The 18,579-nt window shown below is 41.8% G+C and overlaps 1 protein-coding gene across 9 annotated transcripts in view; it reads right to left on the bottom strand.

Moving 5' to 3' along the window:
- Positions 1–420: 420 nt before the first annotated feature.
- The window catches only part of LOC131406372 (protocadherin alpha-C2), a 162,156-nt gene continuing 143,997 nt past the window's right edge, over positions 421–18,579 (bottom strand). For 7 of the 9 annotated variants that reach the window (XM_058542278.1, XM_058542307.1, XM_058542316.1 and 4 more), the window contains exon 4: positions 1,764–2,390. In XM_058542278.1, coding sequence (XP_058398261.1) covers positions 2,080–2,390 — 311 coding nt within the window. In that variant the 3' untranslated portion in view covers positions 1,764–2,079. Of the gene's footprint in view, positions 2,391–18,579 lie in introns of all 9 variants that reach the window. The other 2 variants (XM_058542345.1, XM_058542299.1) reach the window with 1 other exon arrangement.

Raw genomic sequence — 18,579 nt, 5'->3', positions numbered from 1 at the left:
CCTTCAAAATATGGGAGAATGAAGCTATAAGTAGACAAAACAGTTTTTTTTTTTGAGATTTAATGCTTTTGTTTTAATAACAGACTCCTACCTCTTTTATGTTAACTTTTAAAAGATAATATAATTAATCAAACTTCTAAATTGTACATTCTAACAAAATTAAAATTTCATATATAAGGTGACGGTAAATCTTATTATTCTCTATGAGCTGATATTATTAGAATTTCAAAGCATTCTGTGACTTCAAAGAGGCCAGATTGGTAAATGTTGTGCTTGCACACCCTCAGGGAATATCTTCAGTATTCATTCCAGAATTGTTACTAGAAAAAAACAGCTTTATCCATTCCCTTGCCAGCAGGAGTCTTGGCAAGAGAAAGCTCTTGGCTGACCATAAATAAAATTCTTTGAATCACCAGCATCTTGATTTAAGAAAGAAATTTTACTGTGTCTTTCATACACAAAAGCTGATTAACAATGGTTAAAAAAACACTACTCCACTTTTTCACAGGTGTACAAAAGGAAATATAATGGAATTACATTCAACAATAAAGCTTAAAGTTCACTCTAGGTAATAGTTGCATTAACATTCACATACACAAGCACAGAGTAAGTATATTTCAGGAGTCTTATAATAGCATACAGCATACATATGGGAGATTGATTTCAGGGAACATCATAGGTGTTAGCAAGGTTAGCAATTCAGAGTATTCTAGAAAAGGAAAACTAAACCAAAGAGAAGGTGTAGGCTAGCACACCAAGACAAATCACAGAATTAGAGGATTGAAAAGTCTGCTCACTGTATGTATGAGAAAACAAGATTTTTCTTCAATTTCTGGGTCTTGATATAGTTGGATAGAGAAGGCTGTGTATTCAAAGTGCACATAATTGTTTCTTAGAAAAGAGAGAGAGAAAGATCCTTTTATTTAGTAATTAATACATGCAAGAGGCAGCCCCAGAGTGACCTGAAAAGAGTAAAGCTGTGATTGGCAGGTGGCCGGTATAATACAGATGTTTCAGGCAATTCTCTTAAAGCACTTCTGTAGCAGCAGTGATCATTTAAATGGCTGTAGACTGAATAATTCTCTTTTGAGGAGAGTGTAGGGGAATTGTATTCATCATATTTCTCTTTAAAGATTTATAGTTATACATTTTCTCTTTTTTAAATAAATCTATCAAACAACAAACAGCATAAAGTGAGGTGTTGGGGTTTTCTTTTTTCTTTTGCTTTTGCATATGTGTTGTCGGAAAAGGATCTGGCCTTTTCATAAACATCGTGTGCAAAAGAATTTTTAATAAAGTGAGCACAAGGACATATACAGGAAACACGTCAGATCTGCTTCTGTTGCCCTGGTTGGCCCCCTGTTAAACACTGAACTATTCGCTTGTAGGTATAATGCCAGTTTTAGGTATAATGACACCACAGCCAATAGACTTTAGGGGTTCCAAAAGCCTTGTCAGTGGGAGTAGTTTTGTCTGCTAGAGGGTGGCCACCGCCTCTTGAGCATAGGATTTAGAAAGTCTGGTCCCTTTTAGTTTCACATTTCCCCTCCAGATTGGTAACGCCCACTGTTTATTTGCCCTTCTTTCCCAGCCCTCCTTGTGCCAACTAGTCTAATCTGACCCATCCCAGCCAATATCTGGCACTCACATACCCCCGGTGGCCACACATACCCAGTGGCCACAGACACCCAAGCTGCTCAATCTCAAAACCTTTCAGCCTGCCCTGCAAGTGTCATCAAGACAGGATCCCCGGAGCACAGGGCAGAGAGTCCAACCTCTCACTGGCGGGGCTGAGAAGCCTCTCCTTTGCGGCGGAGGAGAAAGGAAACTTGGGTCTGCTTTTTAGGTTCTGAAAACAAGCCAGAGCGGAGAGAAAGAGTTAACACCAGACTTAGTGAAGCTTTTCAGACAAAACCTGTTAAATGCAATCTAGACAGACACAGGGAACTTTCTGCAGATTTCTGAGGTCTCTAAGAGAGGGCTCAGGTGGATAGAAGAAGGGAGAAGGGAGTTGCTACATGGGAGAGATTTGCCATTATTACAAAAACTGGCTAAGTGGCTTGTTTCCATTAGATGACCTCACTGGTCACTGTTGTCAGTCGTGCTGTTCCCTTTCTCCTTTTTCTCCTGAGTCTTGTTACCCTTCTTCTTCTTCTTCTTTTTCTTGGTCTCTTCCTTTTTGCCGAAGGTTATGAAGTCACTTTTGTCAATTTGGCTGTTAGTAGGCTCCTGCCGGATGGAGATGATTGCAGGAGATCCTGGGATAATGAATTTGTCTGGCAACTCACCGGGACCAGGTTGTTTGGGGTTGCCTGGTCCATATTTAAAGGTCCAGCTGTTGCTGTTGACACCAGCACCGACTGGAGGGGACACCTCTCCTGCCTCTGGTTCTGAAAGACAAAACATCACAAGTCAGCAACATACGCCTTCTGAGCCACACTACTGCGTCGAATACAGAAGATGCTGCACGCAGGCCTGGCCCCCAAAAAATCATGGGTTATTTCTTCAAGCCTCAGGGCAAGGCCAGTGCTTGGAAACTAGCGAGAGGGCAGATTTTCTCACCAGAGGGTCCTGAAATCTAATTTTCTAGGAACATATTTTTGGCTCTTCGTGAAGAACTTCCTAAAGAATGTGGTGGTGATGATCTTGCTTGGGAATGGGGCAGGAAATGAACTAGATTAAAGCAGAATATGCAATAAAATACCTAGGAATAAATTTAACCAAGGAGGTGAAAGACGTGTACGCTGAAAACTGTAAGACATTAATGAAAGAAATTGAAGAAGACACAAATACATGGAAAGAAATTTCATGCTCAAAGATTGGAAGAATTAATATTGTTAAAAGGTCCATACTACACAAAGCAATCTATAGATTCAGCGCAATCCCTATCAAAATTCCAAGGTCATTTTTCATAGAAATAGAACAAATAATCCTGAAATTTTTATGGAACCACAAAAGACTCTGAATAACCAAAGCAATCTTGAGAAAGAAGAACAAAGTTGGAGGCATCATGCTCCCTGATTTCAAACTATATTACAAAGCTATAGTAGTCAAAACAGTATGGAGTTGGCACAAAAACAGACACATAGATCAGTGCAACAGAATAGAGATCCCAGAAATAAACCCATGTATACACGGTCAATTAATTTATGACAAAGGAGCCAAGAATATACAATGGGGAAAGGACAGTCTCTTCAATAAATAGTGTTAGGAGGGGCCGGCCCTGTGGCTTAGCAGTTAAGTGTGCGCGCTCTGCTGCTGGCGGCCGGGGTTCGGATCCCGGGCGCGCACCCACGCACCGCTTTTCTGGCCATGCTGAGGCCGCGTCCCACATACAGCAACTAGAAGGATGTGCAGCTATGACATACAACTATCTACTGGGGCTTTGGGGGAAAAAATAAATGAATAAATAAAATTAAAATAAATAAATAAATAAATAGTGTTAGGAAAACTGGAGAGCCACATGCAAAAGAATGAAAGCAGACCACTATCTTACACCACACACAAAAATTAACCCAAAACGGATTAAAGATTTGAATGTAAGACCTGAAACCATAAAACTCCTAGAAGAAAACATAGGTGGTAAGCCCCTTGACATCAATCTTAGCAATGATTTTTTGAATCTGACACCAAAAGCAAAAGCAACAAAAGCAAATATAAACAATGGCACTACATCAAACTAAAAAAGCTACTCAACAACAAAGAAAACCATCCACAAAATGAAAAGGCAACCTACTGATTGGGAGAAAATATTCGCATAAAAGGCAGGTGACCTAAGTATATTCTGCATCATCTGGATGATGTCCCCCAAATTAAGAGCTGCCAAGTGATTTCAGAACACTTGTCTGCAATTGTACTCAAAATGCTTTAATTGTCTTTGGCTAAATGGGAAAAAAAAAAAAAAAAAAACAAAATCCTAAACTAGAGGTAAGTAACACAGTTTAAGATGTAAAAAAAAAAAGCAGATTATACTACTTTTAGTGTATGAATTAGAGAAAACTTTGTCTACTAATGTATTTTGACACCTACTCTGTCCAAAAGATAAATTAGTTGAATCAATTACTTGATCCTAATTCTATTATAATAACCTTGTGGGGTAGTGGAATGAAGCAGAGAAGAGAGGGGAGGAAGTGTGGGTACAGAGGGATAATTTACAGCATAAGGGGATGGAATCCTATTGTAAATTGGGTCTATTTGTTTGGATAAAGCATTGGGAGCTAACCTTACTTTCGAAACCCAGTCTCCTCTCTCGATGTGCTCACAGTCTAGTTGGGACACACACTCAAGCAATTACAAACCAGTGTGATAAATGCAATAACCAAGGTATATATAAGGTATTATGGGACTCCAGAGGAGAAAATTATTAATCATACTTGAGAAAGTCAAAGGAGATTCCACAGGAGAGGTGAAATTTGCACTGAGACTTGGGGAAATGATTATGCAGGCACAGAGGTTTTCAATGCAAGACTTCGCCAAGATTCTAGTTGGAAGACACACCATAAAGTAAACCAATGACTTCTAGAAGAGAAGAGGTCAGAGCTAGAGAGAAAGAGTAATGGTCTGTTTGAGCAAAGTAATCCCAGTGACCATGACATTGGAGCCCTTTGACATCACAGCAGTGTTCATATACCTGACACTGCTCCTTTAGCGGAGTCGTGAAAAGTTCCACCAGATAAACCATTTATGTTTGATTGCAGATTGGGGTTCTCTACATCTGCTATTTCCATCTCCTCACCTCCTATCACTTCTCAGTCTCCTCCAATTTGGCATCCTTGAGCACTACTTTTCTAGCATTGCTCATGTCAAGCTCACTAATTATATTATTTCCAAAGCCAGTGGTCACATTTTAGTCTTCATTTTGTTGAACCTCTAAGCAGCATGTGTCATCTCCCTCTTGAAACACTTATTTTTATGAGTTCCTCGTCAAACCATGCTCTTGATCTTTCTCTCGGCTGTTCTTGGTCAGTTTCCTTGCAGGATCCTCCTCACCTGTGTGTTGGAGCTTCCTTGGGTTTGGCCCTACACCTTCCTCTCTTCTTTCTCTTCACTCTCTCCTTTTGGAATCTCAGCCACGTCCACGGGTGTACATACTATCTAAATATGCTGATGAGATACAAATTTATATTTAAATCTATTGGGGCCCAGGGCAGGCCACCCCAAAATATCCCACAATAGCATATTGACTATTTTGAATTAAGGTTACTTGAGACGCAAAAAGGGCATTCTGACCCTCCCGTCTCTGATCCCCTGAAAGCAGAAAATAAATCTCCCCTGTGAAACGTGCTCTCCCTGCATCCTTATCACCAGAGCTAGCGGATTCGGGACCGAGAATCCCGCGTAAACAAATCTTGCTAATTTACTACCTGAAGCCTAAACTCTGCTTAAATTCCTCACTGACTACATACCTCAAATCTAAGTTTCTTTGTCCTGTCATTCCCCACAAATTTACGTTTCTTTGCGTAAAAGATATATATACTGCCTACTTTGTTCACTCCGAGCCTCATTTCTCACGTATGTATTTCTCCAATACATACGTGTTAAACTGGGTTTTTCTCCTGTTAATCTGGTCTTGGGTCGATTTTATTATTAGTCCAGCCACAAGAACACAAGGAAGGAAGAAAGGGGATTTTCTCCACCCCAACAAAGCCCATATCTCTCTGTGCTCCAATCTCACGTATCCCACTGCCTATCTTGTCTCTGTTCGTGGAGGTCCCATGGGCATCTCAAACTGAAGGAATTTGAAATCAAACTCATGATTCCTTTCATCTATTCCTTTCTAAATCTCTCTAGTCTGTGACACTCCATTCACCCCAATACTCAAGCCGGAAATTTCAGAGCCATTCATTTTTCTCTACTCTTCATTCTTCATTTATAATATATCAAGACCTGTCATTTCTACCTCCTAAATATATCTTGACTTTGTCCTCTTCTCCCCATTTTCACTCCTGCTGCCTTTTTTCCAGGACACCATTATCTCGCATGTGAATTACAACAATAGCCTCATCCTTCTTCAACCTGCTTCTACTTTTGCCTCTCCCTACCTCTCCACACAGGAGCCACAGTCATCTTTATTCCTTAGTCTTTCTCCCCTTTTTAAAAACTGAAGTATAACATACATACAGTAAAATCCTTTAAAACATATAAATTAGATTATATCACTCCCTTGCTTAAAATTATTCAAAGGCTTTCTACTGCCTTGGGGAAAAAAAGAAATCAATCAAACTCATGAACATCAAACTCCCTTCAATTATCTGATATTTTTTATTCTCCAATCTCATCTACAAGTCTCCCTCTTACTACCCTCCTCCAGCCACACAGGGCTTCTTTCAGTTCCTCAAACACCCCTTGGGATTGTTTTTGCCTCAGGATCTGTATACATACGGTTTCCTTTTGCCTAGAATGATCCCCTCCATTCTTAGCATGACTCTTCAATTCTTCAAGTCTGGGCTTAAATGTAACCTCCTCAGAGAGGCATTCTGTGACCATCCTAGCCAGGCAGCACCCCCTTCACTCCTATCTCTATCACTGTAACATCCACAGAGGCAGAAAATATATCTGTTTTATTCCCCAGTGTATAACCAGTGTCTAGCACAATTCCTGGCCCATAGCAAGTGTTTAATAAATACTTGCTGGATGGATGAATGAAAGGACTGATGTGAGAAGTGGAAGTGGTGCCCACTCTTTAGCAGATCAAACAACTCTCCATGGGCGGCACTCTCGGAGTCCCTGAAGACAATGAGGTAATGCATGTAAAGTGCTAAGCCCCCAGCACAAGATAAGAGCTCGATAAATAGAATCACATATGGGCAACTATAAATGGCTCAGCTCTTGGGCTAAGAAGGCAGGGTAAGGCTGTTACAAATTTAGTCCAAGTACCAGCAGGCAGCAGGGAAAGGGAGCAAGAAACTTGCTTCACTCCCCTAAACCCCTTCTCTACACCGTGCTTCCCTTGGCAGAGCTGACACTGCAGCTCTTTGGACACAGGGCAATAATAGATACTTTTTCACTGAGACTGAGACTAATTTCTTTGATCCATCTACGATAATCAAATCTGCAATTGAGCTCAGCCAGAATCTGCCTGTTTACCTTTCAAATACAGGCCCTGTCCCTGAGAGACTGAGACAAAATCGAGAAATGTATTTAAAAGCCTCTGATTTGGCATCTAGGAGAACTAGGTTTCAACACCACTCCCCACTCCTCTAGTTGCTCTCATAGAGCCCAGGATGGAAATTTTTTCCAACCACAGCCAGGACTCTGCATGAGGCCTTTAAGACTGTCATCTGGAGCCAGAGAGCTCAGCGATATCTTTATCTTGCAGAGTTAAAGGACATTAATGGCTGTGCCTATTGGCCGAGGGAGCCCCTCACAGCAGGACCACTAAGAGTTAATGAGCTTCTGTTAACATGTCTTTGAGCTTCTCTCGCCTTTGCTGGGAGTCGGAGTTAGGTCTGACTCAGCCTAACCTCCAAGAAGCAATCAGAGATCCATTCAGGTGCAACCTCCTCATATTCAGCTTCTGCAGTGCAGAACAAGATCTGGTTTCTCCAGTCCCTCACAGACCACTGTGCCCAACCTGTTCTGGTTGCGTAAGCAAACATCTCTAAGGGCTCATTCAGGTGAAGCAATAGCTTAAGGGTCTGACAAACAACATTCACTGACCACCTAATCTGTGTCCCTTTTGGCTAACAGCACTGAAGACCCTTGGCCAGCACTGCTTACAAAATGCTGTGACTCTGGGGCAGAATCAAGGAGACAGAACCCTTTGGAGAAGATGAAAAAGGAAGATATACCATTTCTACCCCTAACTCCAGCCCAGGGCCAGTCCCAGCAAATGGTGAATCAAAGGAATGTTGCTTCTTTCAGTGCTGCCTCCCTTCCCCATTCCTGGGACCTCCCACAAGTCCCTCCCCTCTGCTCCCAGGGACCTAGCTTACTGGCAGACAAACGCATGACTGAGATGCAGTCAAGACGCAAATGAATGGACATATTAGAGCCTAGAAAGAGGATTTCAGACACACATCAAGCAGCTGGAGGTCTGGATCCTTTAGGCAGAGCCCTGACATTCAGATTACAACCCAATGGGATTTAAAAGTTTTAATAGAATATGATTATAATTATAGTAAATGGTTTTGCTTTTTTTTTGTATTGGCCAATTTCTCCATAATAGGTAGGAATTCATTTAAAAATCACAACAACATACTTTTTCTTTTAAGGTATATGGATCTGCAACTTTAAAAACTGCCCTCCAGAGGTTGCTGACCACTTCACTTAATCCTATAAGCCACTTTAGGCACTTCCCTTAGGCACTGCCCAAGTTCTTCTTGGCAACATTCCCAACTTCCTTCATTCATGCTAAACTAACGCTGGCTGCCTGAGTTCATGGAGTTTAGCCCCAGTGACCAGGAATGATTGGGCTGGAGGCTTTGCCAGTGCAGAGGCCAAGGAAGGGCCTGAACATTGTGAAACAAATGCCAGACTTGCAAACTTACCCCCAACCCCTATCCCAAACTGCTCTGGACAATCAACTACGGCCAGGAGAACTTTTTTCTGATTTACACTGATTTTTCCTAACAGAACAACACAAAGTCATTTTGAGCAAGGATATTGTTTTCAGAAAAGCTCCCAGAGTGGCACAGGCTAGAGAATGCTGGAGGCTGTTTAATTCTCTTTTCCTCTCTTCATCTTGCTTTGCTCTTCTGAACTCGAGGGCCTGCCCTGGCTCTATCACTTAACAGTACATAGTCATGGGCAATTTACATAAATATCTCTGAGTCTCAATTTCCTCATCCATAAAATGGAGATGATCACCTTCCTGTCTACAAAGTTACGGATGTAGTTAATATTTACTGTGTCCTTCTATGTGCGTGGCACTGGGCTAAGCAGATCTGCATGTAATATAATTTTTGCTCCGTGTGAAATAGATATTGCCATGTGAAGCAGATATTGCCAATATCCATGTCTGTTTTATAGATATGTCTGTTTTAAAAACGAAAAATAAAGGACCAATGGTCACGTGGTTACTAACTGATGGAGTCTGGGACTCAAATCCAGGCAGTCTCACTCCAGTTATGAGACCCACACCCTGAGCTGTCTATGAAGGCCCTTTGAAAACTCTGAAGCATTATACAAATGCAGCAATTACTATGATTATACTTGTTTTGTCACTATTTGGAAGACAAAGACGCAGGCAGGAGGCCTCTAAGCTAGAATCAGTTGTAAGAAGGGATGGAGGTGGGGGGAGGGGTGTGGAGGCAGGAGTGACAAGCTCAGGAAAATCACAGCCCAGTCTGCAGGTTTCAGCCCCTCCCCTTCACTCCCCATTCATCCCTTTGTCACCATCTCTGGGATTTTGGCGCTGAGGTTAATAAAGAGCTTCCAGAAAACCCATCATTTTGATTAAAGCCAGGGACTATCTTGCCAGACAGCACTCTGGAGCCTGCCTACCGCCCATTCTGCTAGGTCAGTGCAGCCCCAAGGGCTATTAAATGATTACAGCCATTTCCGGCCCAGCCAGACAGCTCCCCTGGACTGCTAGTTCTCTGGCGCAGCTGCCGCTGCTGCCTCTGGCTGCCGAGGGAAGAGTCAGGGCACGGAAGGCTATGCAGATTCTGGGTTTGCAAGTGAACATCCAGGCTTTCTGCACAGGGACATCCCACCTCCCCCCGTTTCCTTGACTCCTCTCCCCACCCGAGCCAGCCACTGTAGCCTTTCAAGCAGCTCCGATTTCATTTGAGCCTTCTTTGGCTTTGAGCAACCATTTCATCTTCCTCTGTCTCTGTCTCTCTCTTTCTCTTTGTGCACACGTGCGTGTGTGTGTGCGTGTGTGTGTGTGTGTGTGTCTCTCTCTCTATGTCTCTCTCTCTACCAGAACTTGGCAGATTGTAGAATTATACATGCTCAGCCTGATCAAAAGGCAAAAAGCATCCACCATGAAACCCGCTGAAAGACCAGGTTGTAAAGCATCTCTAGCTCCCAACCCACCCCCCACCCCACCATCTGTGAGGGGTGTGGACTGCTTGGACAAGCTCCACCTTCTCTCCCTCACTCAATCCTTTATGAATTGGGCAACGTTAATCTGACTAATTACAGCCCACAAACACAGGAGAACCGTGGTCTGAAACCCAAATCCTGTCTAGGATCAGAGAAACCGGGAGAAGGCTAAAATCACCTGGGTGAGCACTTCTAGCATTTCCCCACTACTTCTTAAGTCCTTCAGTTGACAGTGGAAAGAATTTTCCATGGAAACAAGAGAAGGTAAAATTATACTCCCTATTCTCTGTAAGACCTTAGGCTCTATAATCAGAATACTAGGTTTAAATCTCGCTACATCATGTAAATTATATGATGTTTAGTAAATTATTTAATATCTCTGGGCCTCAGTTTTCATCTGTAAAGGGGACAATAACATCCACCTCATAGAGTTGTTACAGGATTAAATGTAATTATCATTATAGAGCACATAACACAGTGCCTGGCACAAAGTAAAAACTCATTAATTTTACTTGTTAGATCAGAGCAGCAGAAGATTCATTCATTTGTTCAAGGAATATTGATCGATCGCTTATTATGGGTCAGGCACTTGATTAAACATTTTGCCTATATGTTTTTATTTATATATTATATATATAAATATGTATTTATATATTTAAATATATTATATACATACATATTTTTTAAAGATTTCCATTTTATAGAGAAGGAAACTGAAGGTTTAAATTACAGCACGATGATTTGCCCTGAATCACACATGGATTTGGTAATAAAGCTGAAAAATTATTCTCGCACTGACTCCCTGGCTCAATAAAAGAATTGTTAGTATTTTTTTACTTCTTGTGAAGCCTTGGGGATGGGGGAGGAGAGAGAGTTGAGCTTGATTCCAAGGCCTAGCATTCTGATCCCTAGAGTAGTGGGGAAAGGATGGTGTGTGTATGATCAGAAAGTAGGCTTGGTGATGGGGAAACTGATCTGACATCACCCTCCAGAGGGAGCCCCTCCTGGGTGTTTCACCTGCCTTGGGTGGGGTGAGTGATCTGGAAGACTTTGTGGCTATTTGGTGCCTCAGGCCACAGCTGGGCTGATTTGCAGTAATCTTGGAGCGGAAGAGATAAATATAGTGGCATATTTTTAAAGACACAGCTCTTGCTTTGTGCCCAAAATAACTCTGCCATTTCTAGGTTAGGAGTATAAAGACATCACGTGCTGTAAACCCAGATTCAAAAATTGGAATGGCTGGTCTCAAATCTTCCCAGTTCTCCATAGTCAGCTAAAAAAAAAAAAAAAAAACTCATTTCTTCTTTCCATGACCCCTAGCACGGAGCCCTAGCAGGGCTCAGGCTGCATGGTTCTCTCCACCTTATTTCCTGGTTGCTGAAGTCCCCCAGGGTCTAGGGAGGGCAATTTCCCCTTACAGCCTTCTTCTTACAATGCCCCCTGCCTCAGCTGGCTGTTATAATCTGAGGTAGCAGAATGCTTAAAATCAAAGTTTGGGGGTCACACAGATTTGAGTTGGAATCTCAGCTTTACCAGTTATTTGTTGTATAACCTTGAGCAAGTCACTTGGCCTCTTAGCCCCACTCTTTCATACGTAAAACAAAGGTAACACTATCCATCTAATGGGATTGTGAGCATCAAAAAGAGACAATGCTCATAAATCACACAGAACGATGTCTGATGTGCAGAAATTGAAATAAAGGATAGGTATTATTACTAAGTAACAGTCCTCTGAGGAACCTGACTCCCCCTCTAACAGCCTATTCCTGGGTGCAGCACTTCCAGGAACTCTCTTTTCCAGGGGCCTCCTCCCATCGGGCTCTCCCTCTCCTAGGGATCATTAAAGACGTCTAGCTGTGAAGTTTACCAGCTTAGAAACGGTTGCTAGATAGGGAGCCATCCCCCAGAGCCCTCCAAAGCAGGCAGGAAGGAGGCACCCTAGACACGGTGGACAGCACGCTGTACTAGGTATCAAAAGCCTTGGGTTCAAATTGCAGCTCCACCATTCTGCTTTCTACTATTTTCTATTACACTTGGAGTGACACTGATTTGTAGTTTCTTCATCTATGAAACGGATATTGTAGCTGCCTCCCAGAGGCATTGTTATTCATTCAACTAAACTTATTTATTCTGTACAATAAATTAGACATTGTGCTAGGAATTAGGGATACAGATATAAATAATATTAGGACAGGTACCCTGCCCTCAAAGAGTTACAGTGTAGAAAAAGACAAGTAAATGAATAAATACAATACTGTTTTAAAGAATAAACAAGGTAGAGAAACTCTGACATAAAAATGGCACTGAACTTTCTAGAAATGGTGTGTGTAGAGGTTAAGAGCACAGGCTCAGAAGTCAAAGAGCCCTGCTGCAGATCCTGGCCCCACCACTTACGAGATAGATGTGCGACCTTACTTAACCCTAGGTGTCTCAGTTTTCTAAGCATTAAAATGGGTATAATAATAGACTTATGTCTGGGGGTAGTTACACATATTAAAGGAGTTAATACATGTACACCGCTTAGAACAACACCTGGCTTAAGTGCACACAACATGGTTTAAGCACTCAATACAGGTTAGCTATTACTGTTATTATTCACAAGTAAATTCTCTCATCTCTCTGCTCCACTATTTTTAACCCTGAGGGCTAAGTCCCTTGATCATGATGTCACTGAGTTAAGGGACATACAGTCCTAGCTAGAGGTGGAGGTCAGAGGGAAGTGCATATAAATTCAGTCCAACTCCAGATTAGAGAGTGCCAATTTGATGTGTTCATACCCTATAACTCAGAAATTCCACTCCTAGAAATCTATTATCTATAAATGCTAGTAGGCGTGCATAAGATATTCATAGAAGAATGTGCATTGCATTATTTAAAAAACATAGATACCAATAGGAAACTGGATAAACAAATTATCTTATAGATATGCAACATAGTATGCCCTTATTGAAGAATGAGGCAGATCTATATGTAATGACTTCGAAAGGAGTTTGTTAAAAAAAAAGCTGTTTTTAATATGCATAACATTATTCCATTTTGCTTTGTTGAAAGCCTACATATTTTTTAATAAATATAGAAAAAACATTCATATATCAATTATGTGATTAAAAATTAATTTGAAAAATATTTGGAAGAGTGAACCCTAGTGTAAACCATGGACTTTGGGTGATAATGATGTGTCATGTAGGTTCATCAGTTGTAACAAATGTACCACTCTGGTGCTGAGTGTCAATCGTGGGGCAGGCTGTGTGGGTGTAGGGATAGGGGTATACAGGAACTTTTTGTATTTTCGGCTCAATTTTGCTATGAAGCTAAAACTGCTCTAAAAAGATAAAGTTGATTAATTAAAAAAAATACCTGGAGGATACACACAAAACTGCTAACAGTGGTTGTTTCACTAAAGGAGAGTGAGGCTGAGGGAAACTTGAATATTTTCAGGCAAATGAAGCTATATTGTTTAATATTTACATCAACAATGTAATTACATCTTATTTTATAATACAGTACTTTAAACTTTATGCTTATAAAAATCTGGAGGATACACCCTAAACTATTGGTAGTGGTTACTTCTGGGGAGTGTGCCTACAGGTAGGGAGTGAGGTACTACTTATTTATTTCAGTTCTATACAGATTTAATTTGCTGTGATTTTTGTTGTTTTATAATTAAATCAGAGAGAGAGATTAAAAAGAATACTAGCCCAGCCACTACTTGCTTCATCAGCTGCAAATTCAAAAACCAGCTCACAAACTAGCTGAGATAAAATGTCCCTGTCCCGGATAGCCTGGACCGAGGACCAGCTACATAATTGGCAGGGCCCAGTGCAAAATGAAAGTGGGGGCCCCTTGTTAAAAAATTATTAAGAATTTCGAGATGGTGACAGCATAATATTAAACCAAATAGGGCCTTTCTAAGAGCTTGAAGCAGCCTTGCGTGGACCCCAGAGCACACTGCTGGGTTCCTCCTTCAGCACCACAACGTGACAGTCACTCTTCCCAGTGGTGTCACACTGCTTGTCACACCTGAGACTGTGTGAAGCATAATCATTTCACTCAACAATAAAACCGCTTCCGGCTTTGGTTGGGTTTTCAAACTTTTCTCCTCTACCCTCCCCCTTTACTTTGTTACAATCTGCGCTTGTTAAAATTTGGCAGCAATCCCAGGCTCTGTGTTGCTGTGTCACTTCTCAGCCTTGAGCGACCATTTCTAGACAAGCAGTGATATCCCTGCATTGAGCACATAAAATGGAGGTGCCGTCAGAACACTGCAGTAGAAGGAAGGCAAGAGAATGAGTTCATGGGGAGAACCGTCTCCCCCACCACTATCCTCCCACTCTGCACTTCAATACGCTCCATTTACTCCAGCAAAAACATTTTGAAGCCTATTTACTGTGTGCCAGGTATTGTGCTAAGTGCCAGGAGCATAAAATTAAGTAAATGATAACATTTTTGAGAGCTGACCATGAGCTAAGCCCTGTGCTAAGCATTTTGCATGCACTGTCTCATTTAATCCTTACAGCAGCCTAGTCTTTCCTCTTTTACACATTAATATCTGAGGCACATGATTAAGTGCTACAACAGGGACCTGAGTGTGCAGTGTCATGCTGCCTCCCTTAAGAAGCTAACGCAAGGCAAAATTTAAACAAACCTGCCCTTTGCTCTCCACATTTTCTCAGACATGATCAGACCAAGTGCACCAGAATTACCTAAGAACATTTCCAAGGCCAGCCCTTTTTACAAAAGTGCTGCATTCACCTCCCTTTTAGTCCCACATTTCTAGACACTCGAAGTTTCCACTCCTTGGTTTAAGTAGAGAAATACACTAAGTTGATAGCTCAAGCACTTCTCTTGACATAGCATAGGTTTATTTTTGAAGATTCAGTAGAGCAAAGGGGGTTCATAGAGCCTCCTTTCTTAAAAACAAACAAATAAACAAACAAAACTTCCAGTGGCCCTCCATTGCCAACAAATGAAACTACAAGTGCTTCAGCAGGATTTTTAAGGCCCTACAAAATCTGACTCCAGTCTGTCTTTCCGATCTCATTTCCCAACAGCCCTCCATCCTTCCCCACCCATCAAATGCACTCACTCTATTCACTTAGATTACATACTTCTGAATTTTTTTTTTTTTTTTTTTTTGCCTATATTGTTCCCTTTGCCTAGAACTCACTTCCCTCCCATATCCTACTTACCATCCCTCAATACCCAGTATTAAATATCACATAATCTCTGACCTGGTCCCCTAAATTCCCAATTCCATCTTCTGGGCTCCCACAACATCCAGTATTCATGGTTGCTGAGGGAGGGTTTGGGCCCTGTGAAAACAATTTGGAGGGCCCTCTCAGGAATGGTGAACCAGCTTACCATATTTACATGGGGATTGTACTGATTACAACATAGATAGACTCTGGGTCCCATTCTGGACTGCTGTGCCCTGGTGGTTTGTCCCAGCTTTCTTCCCCCTCATTGGTCCTGCCTATGCACGGCACTGTTATGGTCCTTATCACAAGCCATTGTAATATTTCTGTCTCATTTATTTACACTTCTGTCTCCTCCACTAGATTATGAGGACAGGACTGTGTTAGGATTATATTTGCATCACCTAGAACATAGACTGTCCTTAAGTAGGTCCTCAATAAATGTTTGCTTAATAACTATATAGAAGGTTCCAATCAAATTCTATATTGAAGCCAAGCCAAGGAAAGCACTCTTGGACAGGATACTCTAATACTTCATTTCTTTATCTGTGTGTGTGTGTGTGTGTGTGTGTGTGACAGAGAGAAAGAGAGAGAGAGAGAGAGAGAGAGAGAGAATATGAATGACTGAGGATTTTTTTTAAAAATCCTGGTGGTAGTGATTAATGGTGGAGTTCTAGAGACCTGCCTGTGAAGCGATTTTGTGAGGATCTTCCTGGTGCCCTTCAAATCACAACCATTTAGCAGGATAGTATCCTGGAGGCAAGGTTGTGACCCTTAGTGAGAAAAGACCAAAGAAGCTAATTTATATCTCTAAATCCCGAGATTTAGAGAGAGCATGCTGAAGAGCTCATAATCCCTAAAGAAATTTCCTCAAGACAGATATTTAGAATCAATTTAGACTTGGTCTGATACAGGGAAGCTGACATGACACCGATCATTGACTAAACACAACTCCACTGACTGCAGACTGCAGGGACAGCAGCTGGATGGCACCTCAGTGACACAAGAGCCTACAAGGATGCTGGCCTCTAAGAGGGCTCCTTCTTGGGTCTCATGCCTCATCACCATCAGAGGCATGAGGAGTGACTGAATCTCCAGTCAGAGCTGTGGGGGTGCTGAGACACTCTGGGCTTTGGAGGTACCTAGCCTGTTAGGACCTCAAGGAGGTAGCTAGTATGAGAATCGGTTTGTTATACAAAATGCTCCTAAAAAACAAACAAACAAATCCTGAGTGTATGTGTATCCATAACCACCCTGGCCCCTGACCCTGACACAGGACACACCATTGAGGAAAAGAAAGTGAGATTTAGAAATACTGACTGAAGTACCCCCAACACCCAACACACGCATACACACCGATCATGTTCCGAACCTTCTTCTTCAGGGAAGCCCTGGATATACACTTTAATGTGCTTTCACCTGGACACAGATGCTAGATGCATACAGGACAGATGCGCTGCCCCTGTCTCCTGGCATCACCCTGGGGACAGTGACTTTCTGCTAGCCACCATGCCCTTTAATTGACTTCTTCCAGATTAGCCTGTGGATAAACCAAAGAGTACTGTCCTCTCCTGACTGCTCCCCAACTCTTAGAAAAATACTCTTAATCCTGGGACAGAACAGTATCTCTTAGCCCTTTACATGATAATGTAGTGGGAACCATTTTCCTCCTCTCTCCACATTTCCAACTCTGCCCATAAAGAAGGGAACACCCATAGCCAATACTTCCATCACTGGGGGATGTGTTAGGAAGGGAGCTCTCACCTTTAACTCCACTTCCTTACTTATTCTTCCCAGGAAGGAAAAGTTGTTTGTCTGATTGGGGAGATTATCGTAAGCCAGACTTTAAATGGAACATGCTTCTTGTTTGGGGAAAGTTAGCATCAACAGTCACTGTACTTTCATAATAAACCTCCCCTCTCATTCTCTTTCTCTGCTCTAGCTCAGCCTCTGTTTGTTAATCAAACCAGGACAGTTCCCTCTCCTCACCAAGGGAAAGGTCTGTCATTCTTGATTTTCTTCCCTTGTATTTGGGAGGCTGGAGGCCCTGGCATATTCTCCAGACCATCTTTACCAATAATAAACCTTATTCTGAACTTTGATCCTTCAGTTGTCTTCCTGCGTCTCTTCTTAATTAGCTAAGATTTGGAGGGAAAGGGGGTGATTAATTAGTCTCCAGCAAACTTCTCACAATTAATATCTTTCAAAAGGCCTTTAAAGTATGGCAAGTAAAGAAGCCACACTGACTTCATACTCTTCATGGTCCTAATATGCACTTTATTTTACCTTTACCTCTACCAAAACTTACACACACACAGCCACCTCTGCCTGAACACGAGAGACCCTGTGGTAGGCAAAATAATGGTCCCCCAAAGATGCCCACATCTTAATTCCTGGAACCTGTGAATACATTAGGTTACATGATAAAAGGGATTTTGCAAATATGATTAAATTAAGGATCTTGAGATAGAGATTACCCTGGATTATCCAGGTGGGCCCAATGTAATCACAAGGGTCCTTAAAAGGGAAAGAGGGAGGCAGGAGAGTCAGAGCCAGAGAGAGATCTGCAGATGCTATGCTTCTGGCTTTGAAGATGGATGAAGGAGCCACTGAGCCCAGAAATATAGGCAGCCTCTGAAAGCTGGAAAAGACAAGGAAACAGATTCTTTCCTAGAGCCTCCAGAAGGAATGCCAATGCCTTGATTTTAGCCCAATTAAACCCACTTTGGACTTCTGATTTCCAGAACCATAAGATAATAAATTTGTATTGTTTTACACCACCTAGTTTGTGGTTATTTGTTACAGCAGCCCTAGGAAACTAATACAGATTTTGGTAGCTGGAAGTGGGGTGCTGCTGTTACAAATAACCCAAAATGTAGAAGTGGCTTTGGAATTGCACAATCAGCAGAGACTGGAAAAATTTTGAGGAGCTTGGGAGAAAGTACCTAGATTACCTTGAACAGACTGTTAGTAGAAATATGGATATTAATAACTCTGCTAGAGAAGACTCAGATAGAAGTGAAGAGCATGGGGGAGAAAACATATATTGTCTAGGGAATACTAAATTGCCGTGAATGGATTGTTGGTGGAAATATGGACATTAAAGGTGCTGCCAGTGAGGGCTCAGATGGAAATGAGGAACATGTTATTGGAAACTGAAGGCAAGTGGATCCTTGTTATATAGTGGCAGGAACCCACCTTGATTTTAGCCCAGTAAAACCCATTTTGGATTTCTGAACTCCAGAACTCTAAGATAATAATTTTTTGGTATCTTAAGCCACAAAGTTTGTGGTAACTTATTACAGTAGTAATGGGAAAGTAATACAGACCCCTACAGTCAGCCTGCAACTCAGACAGTGAACAGTCCTCTGCAAGTTACCAAACTATTCCCTTC

The sequence above is a fragment of the Diceros bicornis genome, chromosome 1, assembly GCF_020826845.1.
Source record: "Diceros bicornis minor isolate mBicDic1 chromosome 1, mDicBic1.mat.cur, whole genome shotgun sequence".
NCBI lineage: Eukaryota > Metazoa > Chordata > Mammalia > Perissodactyla > Rhinocerotidae > Diceros > Diceros bicornis.
This window is presented reverse-complemented; position numbering and strand designations above follow the sequence as displayed.